The 16,151-nt window shown below is 39.8% G+C and overlaps 1 protein-coding gene across 1 annotated transcript in view; it reads left to right on the top strand.

The window, feature by feature from the left end:
- LOC132823393 (prostate androgen-regulated mucin-like protein 1 homolog) overlaps nt 1-8,478 on the top strand; it is a 29,990-nt gene extending 21,512 nt beyond the window's left edge. Inside the window, exons 3-4 of the mRNA XM_060837170.1 lie at nt 2,577-2,652; nt 4,551-8,478. Of these exons, the coding sequence (XP_060693153.1) occupies nt 2,577-2,652; nt 4,551-4,635 (161 nt within the window). The 3' untranslated portion in view covers nt 4,636-8,478. The remainder of the gene's footprint in view (nt 1-2,576; nt 2,653-4,550) is intronic.
- The last annotated feature ends 7,673 nt before the right edge of the window (nt 8,479-16,151 follow it).

Raw genomic sequence — 16,151 nt, 5'->3', positions numbered from 1 at the left:
CTTGTTTCCACATTGTAGGGATTCTGTGAACTTTCCGTGTAGAAAGCATGAAATCAGTCTCAAGAACCCCAATACATCTTGCACAGCATCCCTCCCTTTCTTACTGATTGTCACAGTATCGGTTTGGCTGCAACGCAAAAAAAGTAAACATTGTAAATTAGCAGTTTAATTTAATCAATATATATTGCATACAAATTTCAACTGATTATTCCTGCATTTCCGTAGTGACATCTTTTATGCCTATTCAACTGTCTCTGCACAGTACTCCCCCAGTAGGCACTGCATTGATGGCAGAAAGTTGTTGTCTTTCAGTGGAGGAGACGGCTTAATTATGGCATAGGTCTGCGCTGGCTGGATGACAGGCAACAGAAGGGTCCGAGTGAAATGGCAGGGAGTGAGGATGGTCGTTGTGATCCTTGGATAGTGAAAAGGTTTTGTGCTCTGTAGAGCCACCACCAGAGAGCTGCACCTTAGTAATCTTATTAATGTGCTGGAGGGTAGATGCTGACTGCTGTATCATTCTGTAAGTCCCTGCAATCCACAGCCATGAAAGCAGCAGCAGCAACAGCAGAACCTATTCATGGAGTGAAAACAACAGATGCTGGAGATCACAGCAGGTCAGTCTGACCCAATGTGATCTCCAGCATTTGTCATTTTCAGTACAGATTCTAGCATCTGCAGCAATTTGTTCCTATTCATGGGGTCTCTATTAGTTGAATTTGTATCTACAATATCCTTATCCTTGCTATGATTGTAGCCAATGTGTGCATATTGTTTCAGTATACATAAAATCCCCCTCTACTCTGCAAGATAAATGCATTGTTAGCAAAGAACTGATGCTGACGAGTGCAAAATCAAGTGATGGTGCCATATCTTCACTAACTGTCATCTTAGCATTCCTCCATTGATTGATCAGGTTGTATCTTTTATTTACCTAAAAAGGAAAGGACACAAGGATAAGGCTAACAGTGGAAGTAACGTGGTGTTGTGCTCTCAAAGTGACACTGACAGGCAGCATGGAAAAGGGCAGTGGCTAACAGCTCCTGGAGGTGGTCTGAGGCCTGGTGGATGAACAGTTTCTGTTGCAGACTTCAGGAGGTGATATATTATACCAGAAGCCACAACTTGGAACGCTGATTATTGGGTGTGGGCTAAAATCTGACAGTTGGAACTGTTGAACCAAAATGCCACCAATTGAGTAAGGTACTTTTCCAGAGTAAACAGTGTTAAAATGAATCTCATGATGCTGAATGAGATTTTCAGTCACAATAACTTATCAATGTCAACAATCAGCAGAACAATAAATGGGGAGAAATTAAACACAGACTCCTTGTATTCTTATAACATTGTCTTGAGGTATGTACACTAACTCAATTTTGCCATTCTGACTTTTCTTTTTTGTGATATGGCAGTTTAACTGAATTAGTGGTGCGATTGTATGAAATCCATTAAATAGCCAGCCAATATTGCAACTGGTTCAGTTCCTTATTTTATGCCCAGGTAACTATAGTTAATGCTGATTTCAGAATTGGGCTGCCTGTCTCCCAAAGTTCTTCCACATTTTCATTTTGGTACAATTTGTATTTTATTGAAAAAATTAAAGTTGACCTTAAATAAAACAAAATTCAATTATGAATGCATTCAATTATATTTCCTGCACTCATAATTCTGCAAATTTGAGACTTGAAAATATTCTTCATTTGCATATATTGATGGTGAAGAAGGCTTTGGTATGCTTTCCTTTATTGGTCAGAGTATTGGATACAGGAGTTGGGACGTCATGTTGCGGCTGTACAGGACATTGGTTAGGCCACTGTTGGAATATTGCGTGCAATTCTGGCCTCCTTACTATCGGAAAGATGTTGTGAAACTTGGAAGGATTCAGAAAAGATTTCCAAGGATGTTGCCAGGGTTGGAGGATCTGAGCTACAGGGAGAGGCTGAACAGACTGGGGCTGTTTTCCCAGGCTAAGCGTCGGAGGCTGAGGGGTGACCTTATAGAGGTTTACAAAATTATGAGGGGCATGGTTAAGATAAATAGACAAAGTCTTTTCCCTGGGGTGGGGGAGTCCAGAACTAGAGGGCATAGGTTTAGGGTGAGGGGGGGAAAGAAATAAAAGAGACCAAAGGGGCAACTTTTTCACACAGAGGGTGGTACGTGTATGGAATGAGCTGCCAGAGGAAGTGGTGGAGGCTGGTACAATTATAGAATTTAGAAAGATATCTGGATGGGTATATGAATAGGAAGGGTTTGGAGGGATATGGGCCGGGTGCTGACAGGTGGGACTAGATTGGGTTGGGATATCTGGTCAGCATGGACGGGTTGGACTGAAGGGTCTGTTTCCATGCTGTACATCTCTATGGCTCTATGCAGCTGAAGCAGAAAAAACATGTCAGTAATACTAGGCTAGTTAACTTGCTAAATAATCCCACAATCAAAGAAAAAAGTAATTGAGGTTTAGCAATATTATAGGTAAATACGGTTATTATTTTAAATTTTTTTGCAAGATGACTAGCTGTTCATTGATGAAATAATGTGTATTTAAGTTATTAATATTTTTGTATTTTTATTAACAGGAACAGCTTTAACTGTCATAGCATGTTTGCTTGTTGTCATCGCAATAATTGGGTTGGTGATATACTTAAAGAAACGGTAGGTTCATGCAATTTAATGAGGTCAGTGGAATAGTACTAACCAGAATCCATTAAAAGAATGCCAACATGTCTCTTCCATAGAGACTCTATGCTATTAAAGTAGGGAATGTCAATGCTTAGAGATCACCTTTCAGTACCATGGGTCTGTACCAATCCTCCTGGGCCATGTTCTCTCCACACTGTCCAATGGGGCAAACCCTAAAATAGGCAGTTATTAAACATCTGTAATGATGAATAAACATCTTTCTACTCTGTCCCAACAAATTGCTTTAATCCCAGCCTCAAAATACTTCCAATAATATGACAGCACATTTTCATATTTCCTATACCAACCATTTTTACTTCCTAAATGAGCAAAATTGACTATAACAAATTTAACCAGTTTTGGTCCTGTAGTCTTTTAAATGCTGGGTATTACAGAATCATAGAATACACAAGACGCCCTTCGGCACATACAGTCAACACAGACGGAAATGGCTATAAATGTAAGCTGGTTCTACCATTCAGCACTTTGCACATAGCCTGAAATATTATGGACATTTCAAGTTGTCATTCCAAGTACTTTTACAAATTGAGTAGAATTCTCACAGATTCCACTGAAAAGTATTTTCATGTAATTCTGGGTTACAGCCAAACCTGGTTCCCAAAAATAAAAAAATAGTGATAATAGTTTTTCCCACTGTAACCATATTGAATGATGGTCAGAAATTGATTACCAGAAAAAACGTTAGGTGTATATAATGTAATGGCAATACACATCTTACAGATGTTACTAGAAATTTATTGTTTTAATTAATTGACTTTGTCTCAGCATGAAATGCAAAGCTTAAATCTATGTTGCTATGAATTTATAAATGTACAACTCAAGTCAATAGTACTAACAGATCTTGTGTTCCTTCGGCCCACAATTTTCAAACTGCAAACCAATAAATAAAAAATCTAACACTAATTAAGGATGGTATTTCCTAATTTTCAAGCACTGAACTGCCATGGTGCCAGGATTGCAAGTCTTCATGTGATTTACAAGCTACAGTTCAGATATCCCAGTTCTAGGCCATCTTAAGTATAAAAATAATGACTGGGCTAAAGTTTGTCCTCGGTGGTGAGGGTTTTCATGGTGTAATTCAACGAAAATTTGTGTAACTCTTCAAACAATAGCAGATTTTTAAGTGCAAATAATACTCAACACAAACTGAGTTTCCACAGGCTCTCGAGTAGCCTGCAAAGATTCAACTTTTTTTTCATGCAAGTACTCCAAAAGGCACATTTTAAAAGATGTCAAAAGTTATTTAAAACAAAGATGTATCAGGAAACTGATTACTTCAATATAACTGGTATAATGTAACTAGAACAAAAAAAAAATGCCAACTCCTAATAAGATGACAGTGGTGTTTTGGCATTGACATGCCTGTCATTAAAATTTGCCTTTAAAACAACTGTCTTTAAAACATCTTGGTACAGATGAATTTCAATTGTTCTTGCCTGGAATACTTTGTTGTGACAGGAGTATGCTTTCTGTGTATTGAGATTTCACTTAGCTTCCCTTTGACTGAAAATCCAGACAATAAAACATTTCCAATTCCTTCCTCCATCAATCAATTCTATCTTAAATAACATTAAACAATACATGTGACCCAACTAAATGGAAGTTGCAACCTTTGGATTTTTGTCTAAGACATTTGAAACCAAAAACTAGGACTGGCCAAAAAATTTAGAAAATCCGTTTGAATTTATTTTCAAGAGTGTGCTGATGTATTAATGAATGTACATTGATTTATCTTGGATAGATTTGAGAATTCTGAGCTGAAGGTGATTTGCTGTTGCCAGTGATATATGAAAATATGCAATCGTATTCCCTTGACAAAAATATTAAAAATCCTTCTTGCCTTATTGTAGGAGAGTGTTCTATAGCCGCCTGGAGGAAGACTATACAACTGGATCTTGGAGCAATTACAACAACCCTGTGTTTGAAGATTTATGACAACAATTTTTTAAGTTATTTCTTTTATGTACAAGAGGCATTAAGCAACAAATGTACATATCAAGCATTTTCTTGAAAACAATGTTAAATTCTGAATGCTTTTTCATTTTGTTGGAAGCTGGAAAACCAGGTGAAATTAGTCTTAGGTGCTGGCAAAAATTGGTAATTGTAATTCAGCAGCCAATGCACTGTATTTACCTCGTTGGCTGCTTTGAGTTACCCCCCAGTCCAATTTAGTGCTGTCGTACCTTAGTACTCAATAGCTTTATTTTCACTCATGGAATCTATTTAAGGCTTTTAACTTGACAACATCAACAGTAGTTGATCAAGCTATCAAATTACAATGGCAGATCCTGGTATATAGCAACTGCAACCTGAGCTGGTGTTTTATATGTCAACCTTGCAGACTTGTTTTTGAAAATCTCAGCTTCATTTTCTTTAAACTTGCTGAAGAAAGAAGTTGGTTGCATGGTTAAAATGTACTTTATTTTCTGCTGATATAAATAATGTTAATATTCAAGCTTGACTATAATAACTAGCCCATGTAGTTATTGTTACATACATACAGCAAATTTGACTGACTACAGACTAGCATGTAGAAAAGTAGTTTCTGTTACTGACAGGAATGTTTTGTGTTTTAGTGGTCAACTGATATCATCAAAGATGCAGCTGAAAAGCTAAACACTTTGTCGCCAATCTTGGATGCACAGTATTTACTATAACGTTTATTTAAATAGAGGGACCTTGATTTTATGTTGACTTGACTTATTACTGATGCATGATTTAACATTGGTCAAGTTACCTTAGATTAGTTAAAAGTATATTTCAAACTACTGCAAAAGCTATCTTTGAATACAGCTAAAGTTCTTAAAAAATGAGAATACCTCAACCAAAACAGATTATTAAACTGTAAAGATAGTCAGGAATCAAGAGGTAGACATTTTGATTATATATTTATGCAGAAAAAGGAATCATGATAATGCTTCCTGTCAAACATGCTGGATAATCATAACCTGTCCTTTTTTAGATTGCCTGTATAATATGAAGGAGGAATACAGGTGGTGTTTTTACTGTGCAGAATGCCAAATATGACATTGTATCTATGGTGTCATGATTGGGCTCAATGCTTGCTTCAGAATTTTAAGGAATATCTAGCCTAGATACAAGTTAGAATGTAGTATAAAATAAAACACATGGTAAATGGTGGTTTCAAGGCTTTTATTCAATATTCAATTCATGTAATGATATTTATATGTAATCTATGAATTTGGATGTGGTCACATTATTATCCATTTTCCTGAGCGTTATTGCTGATAGAATGGATATGATGAGGAACACCATTTGTGACAATAAAATACATTTTAAATGACTATTTTGGAACAATTTTGGCACAGGTTCGGATTTTTTTTTATCTCCTACACGTATCAGCAAAGCATGGAAGAAAAGCAGTCTTCCTTTTTGCTCAAGAATCCAAATTCCTGCCTGTTCTTAGTTGACCATTGGTGCTTAACATGAACTGGTGAGACAAGAGATCATCAGACAAATTTATTTATTCCTCTACAGCTGATGAAAAAAATTAGAACAGAATAAATTTGGCACCCCCAATATATAAAAAAAGAAATTTGCTCATTGTTTATATATAATCATTTTACATAAAGACTTAGCCTAGCCACCTACAGGCATTTAGACCAAGCCATTTTCCAAGAAGAATATGATTTTAGTTTTGAAAAATGAGAAAAATAGTTACATATGGGTCTTTGTGAGTAAAATTACGAATCTAATAATTATAAGGAAATGACTAAACAATATTGCTCATTATTCAATAATGAGAATATAAATTTTTATTTACTAAAAGATAGTTGTTTATTAAAAATATTAATGTAATTTTTCAAATAACAGCCTAAAATTCCAAATTTTCTCCAATTTATGGCCTCCAAATGAGACTTGTGTTTGGTGAAGGTTTTGATTGACTTTGAAAAGAAATAAAGTGGGTGTCCCTAAGACCATAAGACATAGGAGTGGAAGTAAGGCCATTCAGCCCATTGAGTCTACTTCATCATTCAATCATGGCTGATGGGCATTTCAACGCTTCATACCGCACTCTCCCCACATCCCTTAATTCCTTGTGAATTCGTTCCCACTAATCTATCTCCCATATTCCAGTGATGGGCAAGGAATCAAGCAGCATGCTTTTCCTTACATCCATGAGGCCCTGAAATGGCCAATTGAAAGCCATTTAATGGATTATTCCACTTCTTCAGCTATTTTATCTGTGGCAAAAAAAAAGGTGAGCAAGGCAGGTAGCCTGACAGATTTTACTATGTGGGTTGCTTTCAGGACGCAAGGAAGGGGAACCTTTTTGGGGAGGGTTCCCTGTGCTAATCGCAGGAACACCCCATTTGAAAGTTGTACCATATTTTAACCCTCCTTGCCAGTTTGTCAAACTTGGTACCACAACTCTCTTTTCTCCACCTCACTGCTGTTTGCCAGGTGTCTCTACCCAACATCACAAATTTACCTTTCTCCATGTTTGGACTCCTTCATTACATCTCCTTGGGAACTGCCTGTTTTCCCATCAGTGACTGCCAAATCATTCTGGCACTGCTGGGACTACAGAAAAGCTGGCTAATCTGGCTGGCACAATGATGGCACTTCCTCCAAAATGGAACTAGAAGACCACTTTGAAACAACTAAGGCTGCTTCCAATGTAATATTGCTTCAGATCAACGGGGTTTCAGGTGATAAGGCTGACAACTAACTTTGCATTTGGTTGGGGGATGAATTTGGAAATGTGGCACATCAAAATATCCAGTGTTAGAAAGGAGCCAAACATGTGAATGATAATCCATCTTCCAACTAATTGTCACTACTGTGTGATTATATATCTATTTTTAAGAATGATATATTCTTCTCTAGAGGTGGACAGCGAATCCTGCAAAGTGAGTCTTGGACATCATAGGTTCGTCCCTGTTGATTCACTATGCCCAAGGTGGCAGACAGGCTGACATGTCATCTCAGCATGAACCACAACTGGAAAATTTAGAATTCAGTTAAACCCTTGGACAACACATTAGATCCTTCTAATGGTCTGTGAATTCAAAGCCTCTGGAAAAAACACACTGGAAGGACACGATAGGTAATCCCAGCATAACTGACAGTGATTCAAGGTGAACAGAGCAAATATTTTGTTTTATTTTTGATAAGAGCATTGTGAGACATTACTTTCTCAAATCTCCAAGAACAACTTGAAGAGATGTCATCAGAGACGGAATTTTCAATGGAGAGACAGAGAAAAACAATTCAGTTGAAAGGCTGGTATACTTAACTATGTTACCAAGGACCACAATCTGCAGTGACACAAAAGCAAAATAAAGGACCCTCTAAGAGCATTCCTTCTAATTTTCTTACTGGTTGGATGGACCTCCCGGGCCTATGTATGGCAGCAACTTTCCGAATCAGAAGTCAATGCCACTTTCAGAACATTGGAGCAGCTACAGTGCATATAGCCATACAGCTTAGAGAAAAGATTGCTTTCCACTTTCTCTCAATACCTGTGCTGTTCAGTTCACCTGAGGGAGAAACATTCAACTATTCATTTGCAAAAGCTATAACAGCTGCTGAATGTAGTTTTTAACATCTTCACCTCAGAAAGCGACATCTTCAAGCAAGCAACAGACATGCAAAGACAGCCGAATGATCCTACTTTCATCCTCATAAGTAGCTTTTTTTTCTCCCGACCTGCTTTTAATCTTTGTATCCCTATATTTTAGCTAAAAATTGTCACTTTTTTTGAATTTGACTTTCAGCAATAGTTGCATAATAAATAACTTGTAACTTGTTTAATACTGAAGTTTTCTCTAATTGTTTTTAAGTTAGAACACTCAAAACTAAAAGGGGGCTAAATGAGCTACACAAATTTGTAGTTCATGGACCAGTCTGCAAACATGGAGTTGTGATTTAAGGATGAATTAATTGAAATGTTTTCCTCTCTGGGACTATTACTCTGACCTGTACGCTCGGTTAGTGCTGTAGTTCGGAGAACTGAACTGATCAATTAGGTTTCGCTAAGCTCATTTGAATACTTTGACTCAAACTGTGAATGGCCAAAGTCAGCTAAGGCCTGCTGGGTGATTGTCGAGCACCTGTAATACTTTCTGCTGTTGGGATAGAAACAGCACGGGACAGGAGGCACAGAGGTATGTTGACAGGGGACCTGGGTCCTTCAACTTCTTTAAAAAAATTGAGGTCTTCTTTCACTAGCTCTGTTGCAAATGACCACTATGCAACTAGTGCAGGAATGCTTGAAATAAATACGTGAAGGCAAAATGTTTAAGGCTACGGGAGTAGGACTGATTAGATTGGTCTTGGATATGGTATAGGATCAATGGGCTAAGTAGCCTTCTGTACTGCATTTTCTGAAAATACTTTCTTCCAGTCCGGGAACTCTGACTGATGATACATGTACCTTACTTTCTCCTGCTATTGGAACACATTGTCATATCTTCATCATCTTAGAGATCAATTTTACTTTAGAAGGCAGCCTGCTATATGAACTAATGGTTTGTTACATACAGTCAATCGGGAAGTAACATCAATAATGCTAATAAATACTGCAGGGGACAAGATTTCAATTGTTGTCTCTGGGCCAGGAAAATTTTAGATGCAGAGTCTTTCACTAATGGATTTATTACAGAAAATGATATTCACAAGCAACACATGACAATGCACAGGCTGTGGGAGACTTCCCATTGCTTTTGTTGAACTTAATCAAGGGTAATTAGCTTTTGGTTCATCCCAAAATTGTAATAATTTTGCTTTTAATTTTCAGTTGAAAAGCCATTAGATTATATTGTGTGTTTTGTGAACTTTACACTTAGATTAGTTTAGCCATTATGAACTCATAATTTCCCTGATTTGTCATCAGTGGGTGAAAGTTCTATAAGGGGCTCAGGACAAATTAAAAGCTGTCATTCCTCCCTTGCATGCATAGAAAAGATAAACATGTTGGCCTTATTCTTTGGTCAGCCATGAAGGAATGCTGCTTGCCATTCACCTTGTTGACAGCTGCCCATAAGGTTTTCTCAGACTTTTGAACAGAGACTTGCATTACTCTAGCACCTGTTCCAGAATGACATCCTCTGCAGGGGATTTGTGGAATGTGGAGCAGGGCATGCAATGGTGAGGCTTTTCAACCAATGAGATTGAGTAATTATTATGAAGATACATAGACAGAATTCTCACTGACCTGACCTGCAGACAGTAGGTTAATCAGAAAATCAGAGAAGACGTAGCATAGGGATACAAAGTTAAAAATCACAACACCAGGTTATAGTCCAACAGGTCTAATTGGAAGCACACTAGCTTTCGGAGCGAAGGTCCTTCATCAGGTGATTGTGGAGGGCTCGATAGCAAAATTTGAGCCCTCCACAATCATCTGATGAAGGAGCGTCGCTCTGAAAGCTAATGTGCTTCCAATTAAACCTGTTGGACTATAACCTGGTGTTGTGTGATTTTTAATTTTGTACACCGCAGTCCAAAACCGGCATCTCCAAATCATAGCATAGGGATATGTCTCGTGATATTGAGGTTAAATTCCACAGTGTGTTAGTCATGTCAGTGATCAGTTCCCTGCCCAAAGGCCCAACTAGATTAACAAACAAGCCTGCATCTCCTAGGGGCAAATATGTATGTTTTGCAGACAAAGAGAGACATCAAATAGAGTCAATCAGGCTGAACATAATACTCAGAGTAAAGGAACACATTGTGATTACAATATCTGGTTGAGTCAGCCCTTCTGAAACAATGGAGTATCGGCAACACCTCAAAAAATAGCATTCTTGTTATGATTAGTATACTCCATGTTAATCTTTGCCAGCTATATTCCTTACAGATTAGAAGTCCTTGTACGTATTCGTGTTAGGTCATATTGGTTTTTTTAAACCAAAAAGCATATGATAAAAATGCATGCTCATAGATTCTATACACTCATGTAAACATATGATTACATAAATCATTGTCATCACAGCAAGTGATGCAGTATGGAACATGATGCAGCAGCCATCATAATCTGCACACAGTGTTAGATAAAGTAATGGTAAGAAAAGGCCTCCATTAAAGGTCGTGTTCTACCTCTACATCTGCCTTCAGTCTTATCAGTCTCTAAAAGAGATAACAAACAAGGAGGTTTGATTACAGGTATGGCAATTAGGTAAAGTACAATTGAGGGAGGATGTGGGCGATCAATAACTGCAATCAGTATGGGCCAACAAGTGCGGCAAGCTGTTGATCACAACAATATTTTCATGAGAGGGAAAAGGCTGTGGGTAGGGAAGTATCTGAAGGCCTTAATGGGTGCTTTAAGGAGGGGCTTCCAGGGTGATTTGATGCCAGGGTGGTTAAGTGGAGGAAATGAGATCTTTGGGGGGGGAGAATTGTTGGGGCTAGGATTAATGAATCTTCATCACACTGCTGGATCTGGGGGTAAACATGAAAGCACTTAACTTCTTTATCCTGCCTATCTTCCTCACTTTGAGGAAGCGTCTGTGGCTTCGGAAACCTGGCCACAGTAGTGAAAATCCAAAATCTGCATGACAATACTGCCATTGTGCGAAAAAGTTACACAAGTGCACTTAAAATGAATTTTCACTGTTGTTCCAGCACTGTCATACTAAAAGGAGACTTATCACCCTACTTTAGGTGACAGGCCATTTTAATTTGTGAGAAAGACCTGTGCAGACCTGGTTACAAATCTGACAGAAACCTGCATGGAACAAGTGCTGCATGGGCTGGGGTCAGTTTTACCAGTTTACAAAATAACAGGTGCAAAAATGTTCACTAAAAACTTATTTCTGTGGAAGTCCAAGAGCAGGAATACTGTTTTGACCATCACAAGATAATGGTGATGGCTTGCCCTTTTCTCCATTCACATACGAGCACTATATTAAGCTGTTCCCTTCACTTCCTCCCATTTGACAATGTTGGCCTGTAGATTGCCTGATAATGAGATAATGTGTTGCTGGAAAAGCGCAGCAGGTCAGGCAGCATCCAAGGAGTAGGAGAGTCGATGTTTCGGGCATGAGCCCTTCTTCAGGAAGAAGGGATCATGCCCGAAACGTCGACTCTCCTGCTCCTTAGATACTGCCTGACCTGCTGCGCTTTTCCAGCAACACATTTTCAGCTTTGATCTCCAGCATCTGCAGTCCTCACTTTCACCTGATAACGAGACAATCCAGAGTTGGTAAAGTGAATGTGACTAGGAGAAAGTGAGGACTGAAGATGTTGGAGATCAGAGTCAAGTGTGTGGTGCTGGAAAATCACAGCTGGTCAGGCAGCATCTGAGAAGCAGGAGAATCGATGTATCAGGCATAAGCCCTTCATCAGGAATGAGGCTTGTGAGCCTTGTGGGTGGAGAGATAAATGGGAGGGGGGTGGGGATTAGGGAAGAGGTAGCTGAGAGTGCAATAGGTAGATGAAGGTGAGGGTTATAGTGATAGTTTGGAGATGATGGTGAAGCAGATAGTTGGGAAAGAAGATGGACAGGTCATGAGGGTCGTGCCAAATTGGAAGTTTGGATCTGGGATAAAGTGGGGTGAGGGGAAATGAGGAAACTCGTGAAATCCACTTTGATGCCATGAGGTTGGAGGGTCCCAAGGTGGAAGATGAGGTGTCAGATCGTTAGGGTGTAGTGATGGAGGAGGTACAGGACCTGCATGTCCTTGGCACAGTACGAGGGGGAGTTGAAGATTTTTGGCCACAGGGTGGTGGGGATGGTTGGTGCAGAAACACTCCCCCTCCCATTCTGCCAAGGACATGCAGATCCTGGGCCTCCTCCATCACCACACCCTAACCACCTGACACCAGGAGGAAGAACGCCACAACATAACGGCCCGATACCTGGAGGAAGAACCCTTCATCTTCCTCCTTGGGACCCTCCAGCCACATCAATGTGGATTTCACCAGTTTCCTCATTTCCCCTCCCCCACCTTATCCCAGATCCAACCTTCCAGCTCGGCACCGCCCTCATGACCTGTTGTAACTGTCCATCTTCCTTCTCACCTATCCACTCCACCCTTTCCCCCCCCCCCCCCCCCCAACCTATCACTCTTACCCCCATCTTCATTTACCTATCCCACTCTCATCTACCTGCCCATTTACCTCACCACCCCCTTGGCTCAGAAGCCTCATTCCTGATGAAGGGCTTGTGCCTGAAATGTCAATTCTCCTGCTCTTTGGATGCTGCCTGACCTACTGTGCATTTCCAGCACCACACACTCGAAACAATGTGACACCTATTTAGTGCTCCTTCAGGCGTTAAAATGACAAATGGGGAGTAAGTCTGCATCTTTTGTTTTGTCCAGTGTCTACTACATTCAAAGTGCTAATTTCTGCAATTGTACTAATCATAGAGACATGGAGCTGTACAGAACAGAAGCAGACCCTTCAGTCCAACTTGTCTATGCTGACCAGATATCCTAAATTAATCTAGTCCCATTTGCCAACACTTGTCCCATATCTCTCTAAGGAGGAGAAAGTGAGATCTGCAGATGCTGGAGATCAGAGCTGAAAATGTGTTGCTGGAAAAGCGCAGCAGGTCAGGCAGCATCCAAGGAACAGGAGATTCGATATTTCGGGCATAAGCCCTTCTTCAGGAATCATTCCTGAAGAAGGGCTTATGCCCGAAACGTCGAATCTCCTGTTCCTTGGATGCTGCCTGACCTGCTGCGCTTTTCCAGCAACACATTTTCAGCCCATATCTCTCTAAACCATTCCTATTCATATAATCATCCAGATGCCTTTTAAATGCTGTAATTGAACCAGCCCCAGCAATTCCTCTGACAGCTCATTCCATAAATGCACCACCCTTTGTGTAAAACCGTTGCACCTTAGGTCCCTTTTAAATTTTTCCACTCTCACTGTAAATCTATGCCCTCTAGTTCTGGGAGCCCCCACCCCAGGGAAAAGACCCAGTCTATTTACGCTATCCATGCCCCAAAAACTCAATCAAATTAGTGAGACATGATTTCCCATGTACAAAGCGATGTTGACTATTCCTAATCAGTCCTTGCTATCTAAATAAATCCTGTCCCTCAGCTTTCCTTCCAACAGCTTGTCCACCAGCGATGTCAGGCTCACCGGTCTATAGTTCCCTGACTTTTCCTTACCACCTTTCATAAATAATGGCACCACGTTAGCCAACCTCCAGTTTTCTGGCACTTTATCTGTGACTACCAATGATCGAAATCATGAGGAGATTTAACTATGAGGAAATTTCCCTGTGTTCATTTCATGGAATAGAATAAGACTTTGTCTAAATTCTACAATGGAAGTAGTATTCAATATAAAACTTGCTGTGCAGCAGATTAACTTTACAAAGGTCATGCCAAATATTATCAGAATTATGACAGTATGTATTTGTAGACATATTCCTCTTACACCCTCATTGCCCAGCTTCTGCTTTTCACATGAAATATTCATGACGTCAAACTGTTTAAATCAGCCGAGCATTCCATAAAATCTCCTGCATAGGTTCCCACAGAGCTATAAGATTTTTAAAAAGTGGGCATATTTATGCATTCTTATATTTTTTCATAATATTTAATTTCCTTAGAATCTGGTTATGATAGTAATAAACACTGAAATAAAATCAAAATTTATGTTTTGACAAATGATAAGAAGGAAAGTCAGTGTGCTGCCTGGGGAAAGTAGTGTCATTCTTTTGACAACATGTTTTTCTCCCCTCTTGTCAAACCCTGCATCCTGCAAAAACTCCATCAGTTTTCCCAATCTTCTTTTCCATTGTATCTGTTCTGACGAGATGTCCACCTATTTTAAACAATGCATTTTTCCCACTTTTGTCAAACCCACTTTACTGCTCTTAACCCCTTCACCTCCAAACATAATAAAGATTGGGTCCCCCTTGGCTTCACTTTCCACCCCATTAGTCTCAGCATCCAACGCATCATCCTCAAATACTCCTGCCAACTTCAGTTACACCCCACCAACCAGATCATCATCTCCTCCCTGCCTTCCACAAGAACTGTTCCCTTTGTCACTCCTTGGTTCCACCAATCCCCCAGTACCTTCCTCTGCAATCGTAAAAGATGCAAAACCTGCCAGCACACCACCTCCCTCACCTCCACCCAGAGCCCCAAACAATCTTTCCAAGTGAGACAGAGGGTCATCTGCCTCTCTCCAACCTCGTTTTCTGTATCCTGTGCTCCTGATGTAGTTTTCTCTACATTGGTGAAACTAAACATAAAGTTACGAGAATGTTTTGGCAAACATATCAGCCGGGTTTGTAAGGGACAGCCTGGCCACCCAGTCACTGCCCATTTCAATTTCCCTTCCCACTCCTTCTCCAACATGTCCATCCTCAGCTTCCTCCATTGCCACACTGAATCAAATTGTAAATTGGAGGAGCAATACCTCATCTTCCTCCTGGGCATCTGTAGTTCAGAGGACTCAACATTGAGTTCTCCAATTTCAAATAACCCTTCCACCCATCCCCCAACTCCCTTTCCAGCCCCATTTCCTTCCTTTCCAGCCTCACTTCCTCCCTTTTATTCCACCTACTGAGCTTTGCTTCCAGCTACCAACCAGATTCACCCCTCCCATTGACCTATGAACATTGACACCCATGTTCACCTCTGTCTCACCACTCTGCCCCTCTCCCCATCCAAAACCCTTCCCTCTTCCCTCCAATCCTATCTCCATTCCTGAAGAAGGGTTATACCCAACTCTTCTCCACTTCCTGATGCTGCCTGGCTTGCCGTGTTCTTCAAGCCTCCTGCTATCCACTTATTCTTTCGACAGTCATGAGTGTTATACAAAGGACAGGACAAAAACAATGATATTTAGAAGGAATACATTACAAGAAACTAGAACAAAGATTGAAGTGGATGACAACACACTGGAACAAATAGATAAATTTGTTTATTTTGGATAAGTGATAACAGAAGACAGATGTGAGGTAGAAGTTAAGATAGGGATAACCAGAAGTCCTTTTGTGACAATAAAGGAAGTGTTAACATCATGAAAATTCAAACTTGTAACAAGGAGAAAAACCATAAAATGCTTATTCTATGAAATTTCTTGGAGGCCTCAGGAGCCTAACTATTAAGTTAAGATTATGGAAGAAAATTGAGATTATGAAATGTGGATGCTAAGATATACATTTAAAATTGAATTATACACTAAGACAATGAAAAGGTGCTTGAAATATAGCAAGAGCAAAAACAAACTTTAAAAAAATGCCAAGAAAAGAATTTGGAAGTATTTTGGATATATATGAAAAACTACAGATAGCTCCTGATAAGAAGCAGCAGGAGGGAGAGGGCAGAAATTTCCTGCAGGTTTTAGGACCTCAATGTCAGGAGTAAAGAAGGGTTTGAGCCTGCATTTGCTAAGAACTAGGAAGAACCAGGGAGTTCTATTTTCCCACAGACAGTCTTCTGTTGGCCATGTCTGAGTCTGTAGTTCAATTCAGGATATGGAACAGGTGCAGAACACTACTCACC

Source organism: Hemiscyllium ocellatum, chromosome 16 (genome assembly GCF_020745735.1).
Source record: "Hemiscyllium ocellatum isolate sHemOce1 chromosome 16, sHemOce1.pat.X.cur, whole genome shotgun sequence".
NCBI lineage: Eukaryota > Metazoa > Chordata > Chondrichthyes > Orectolobiformes > Hemiscylliidae > Hemiscyllium > Hemiscyllium ocellatum.
Note: the sequence above shows the minus strand (reverse complement) of the source record. Positions and strands in the feature narration are given on the sequence as shown.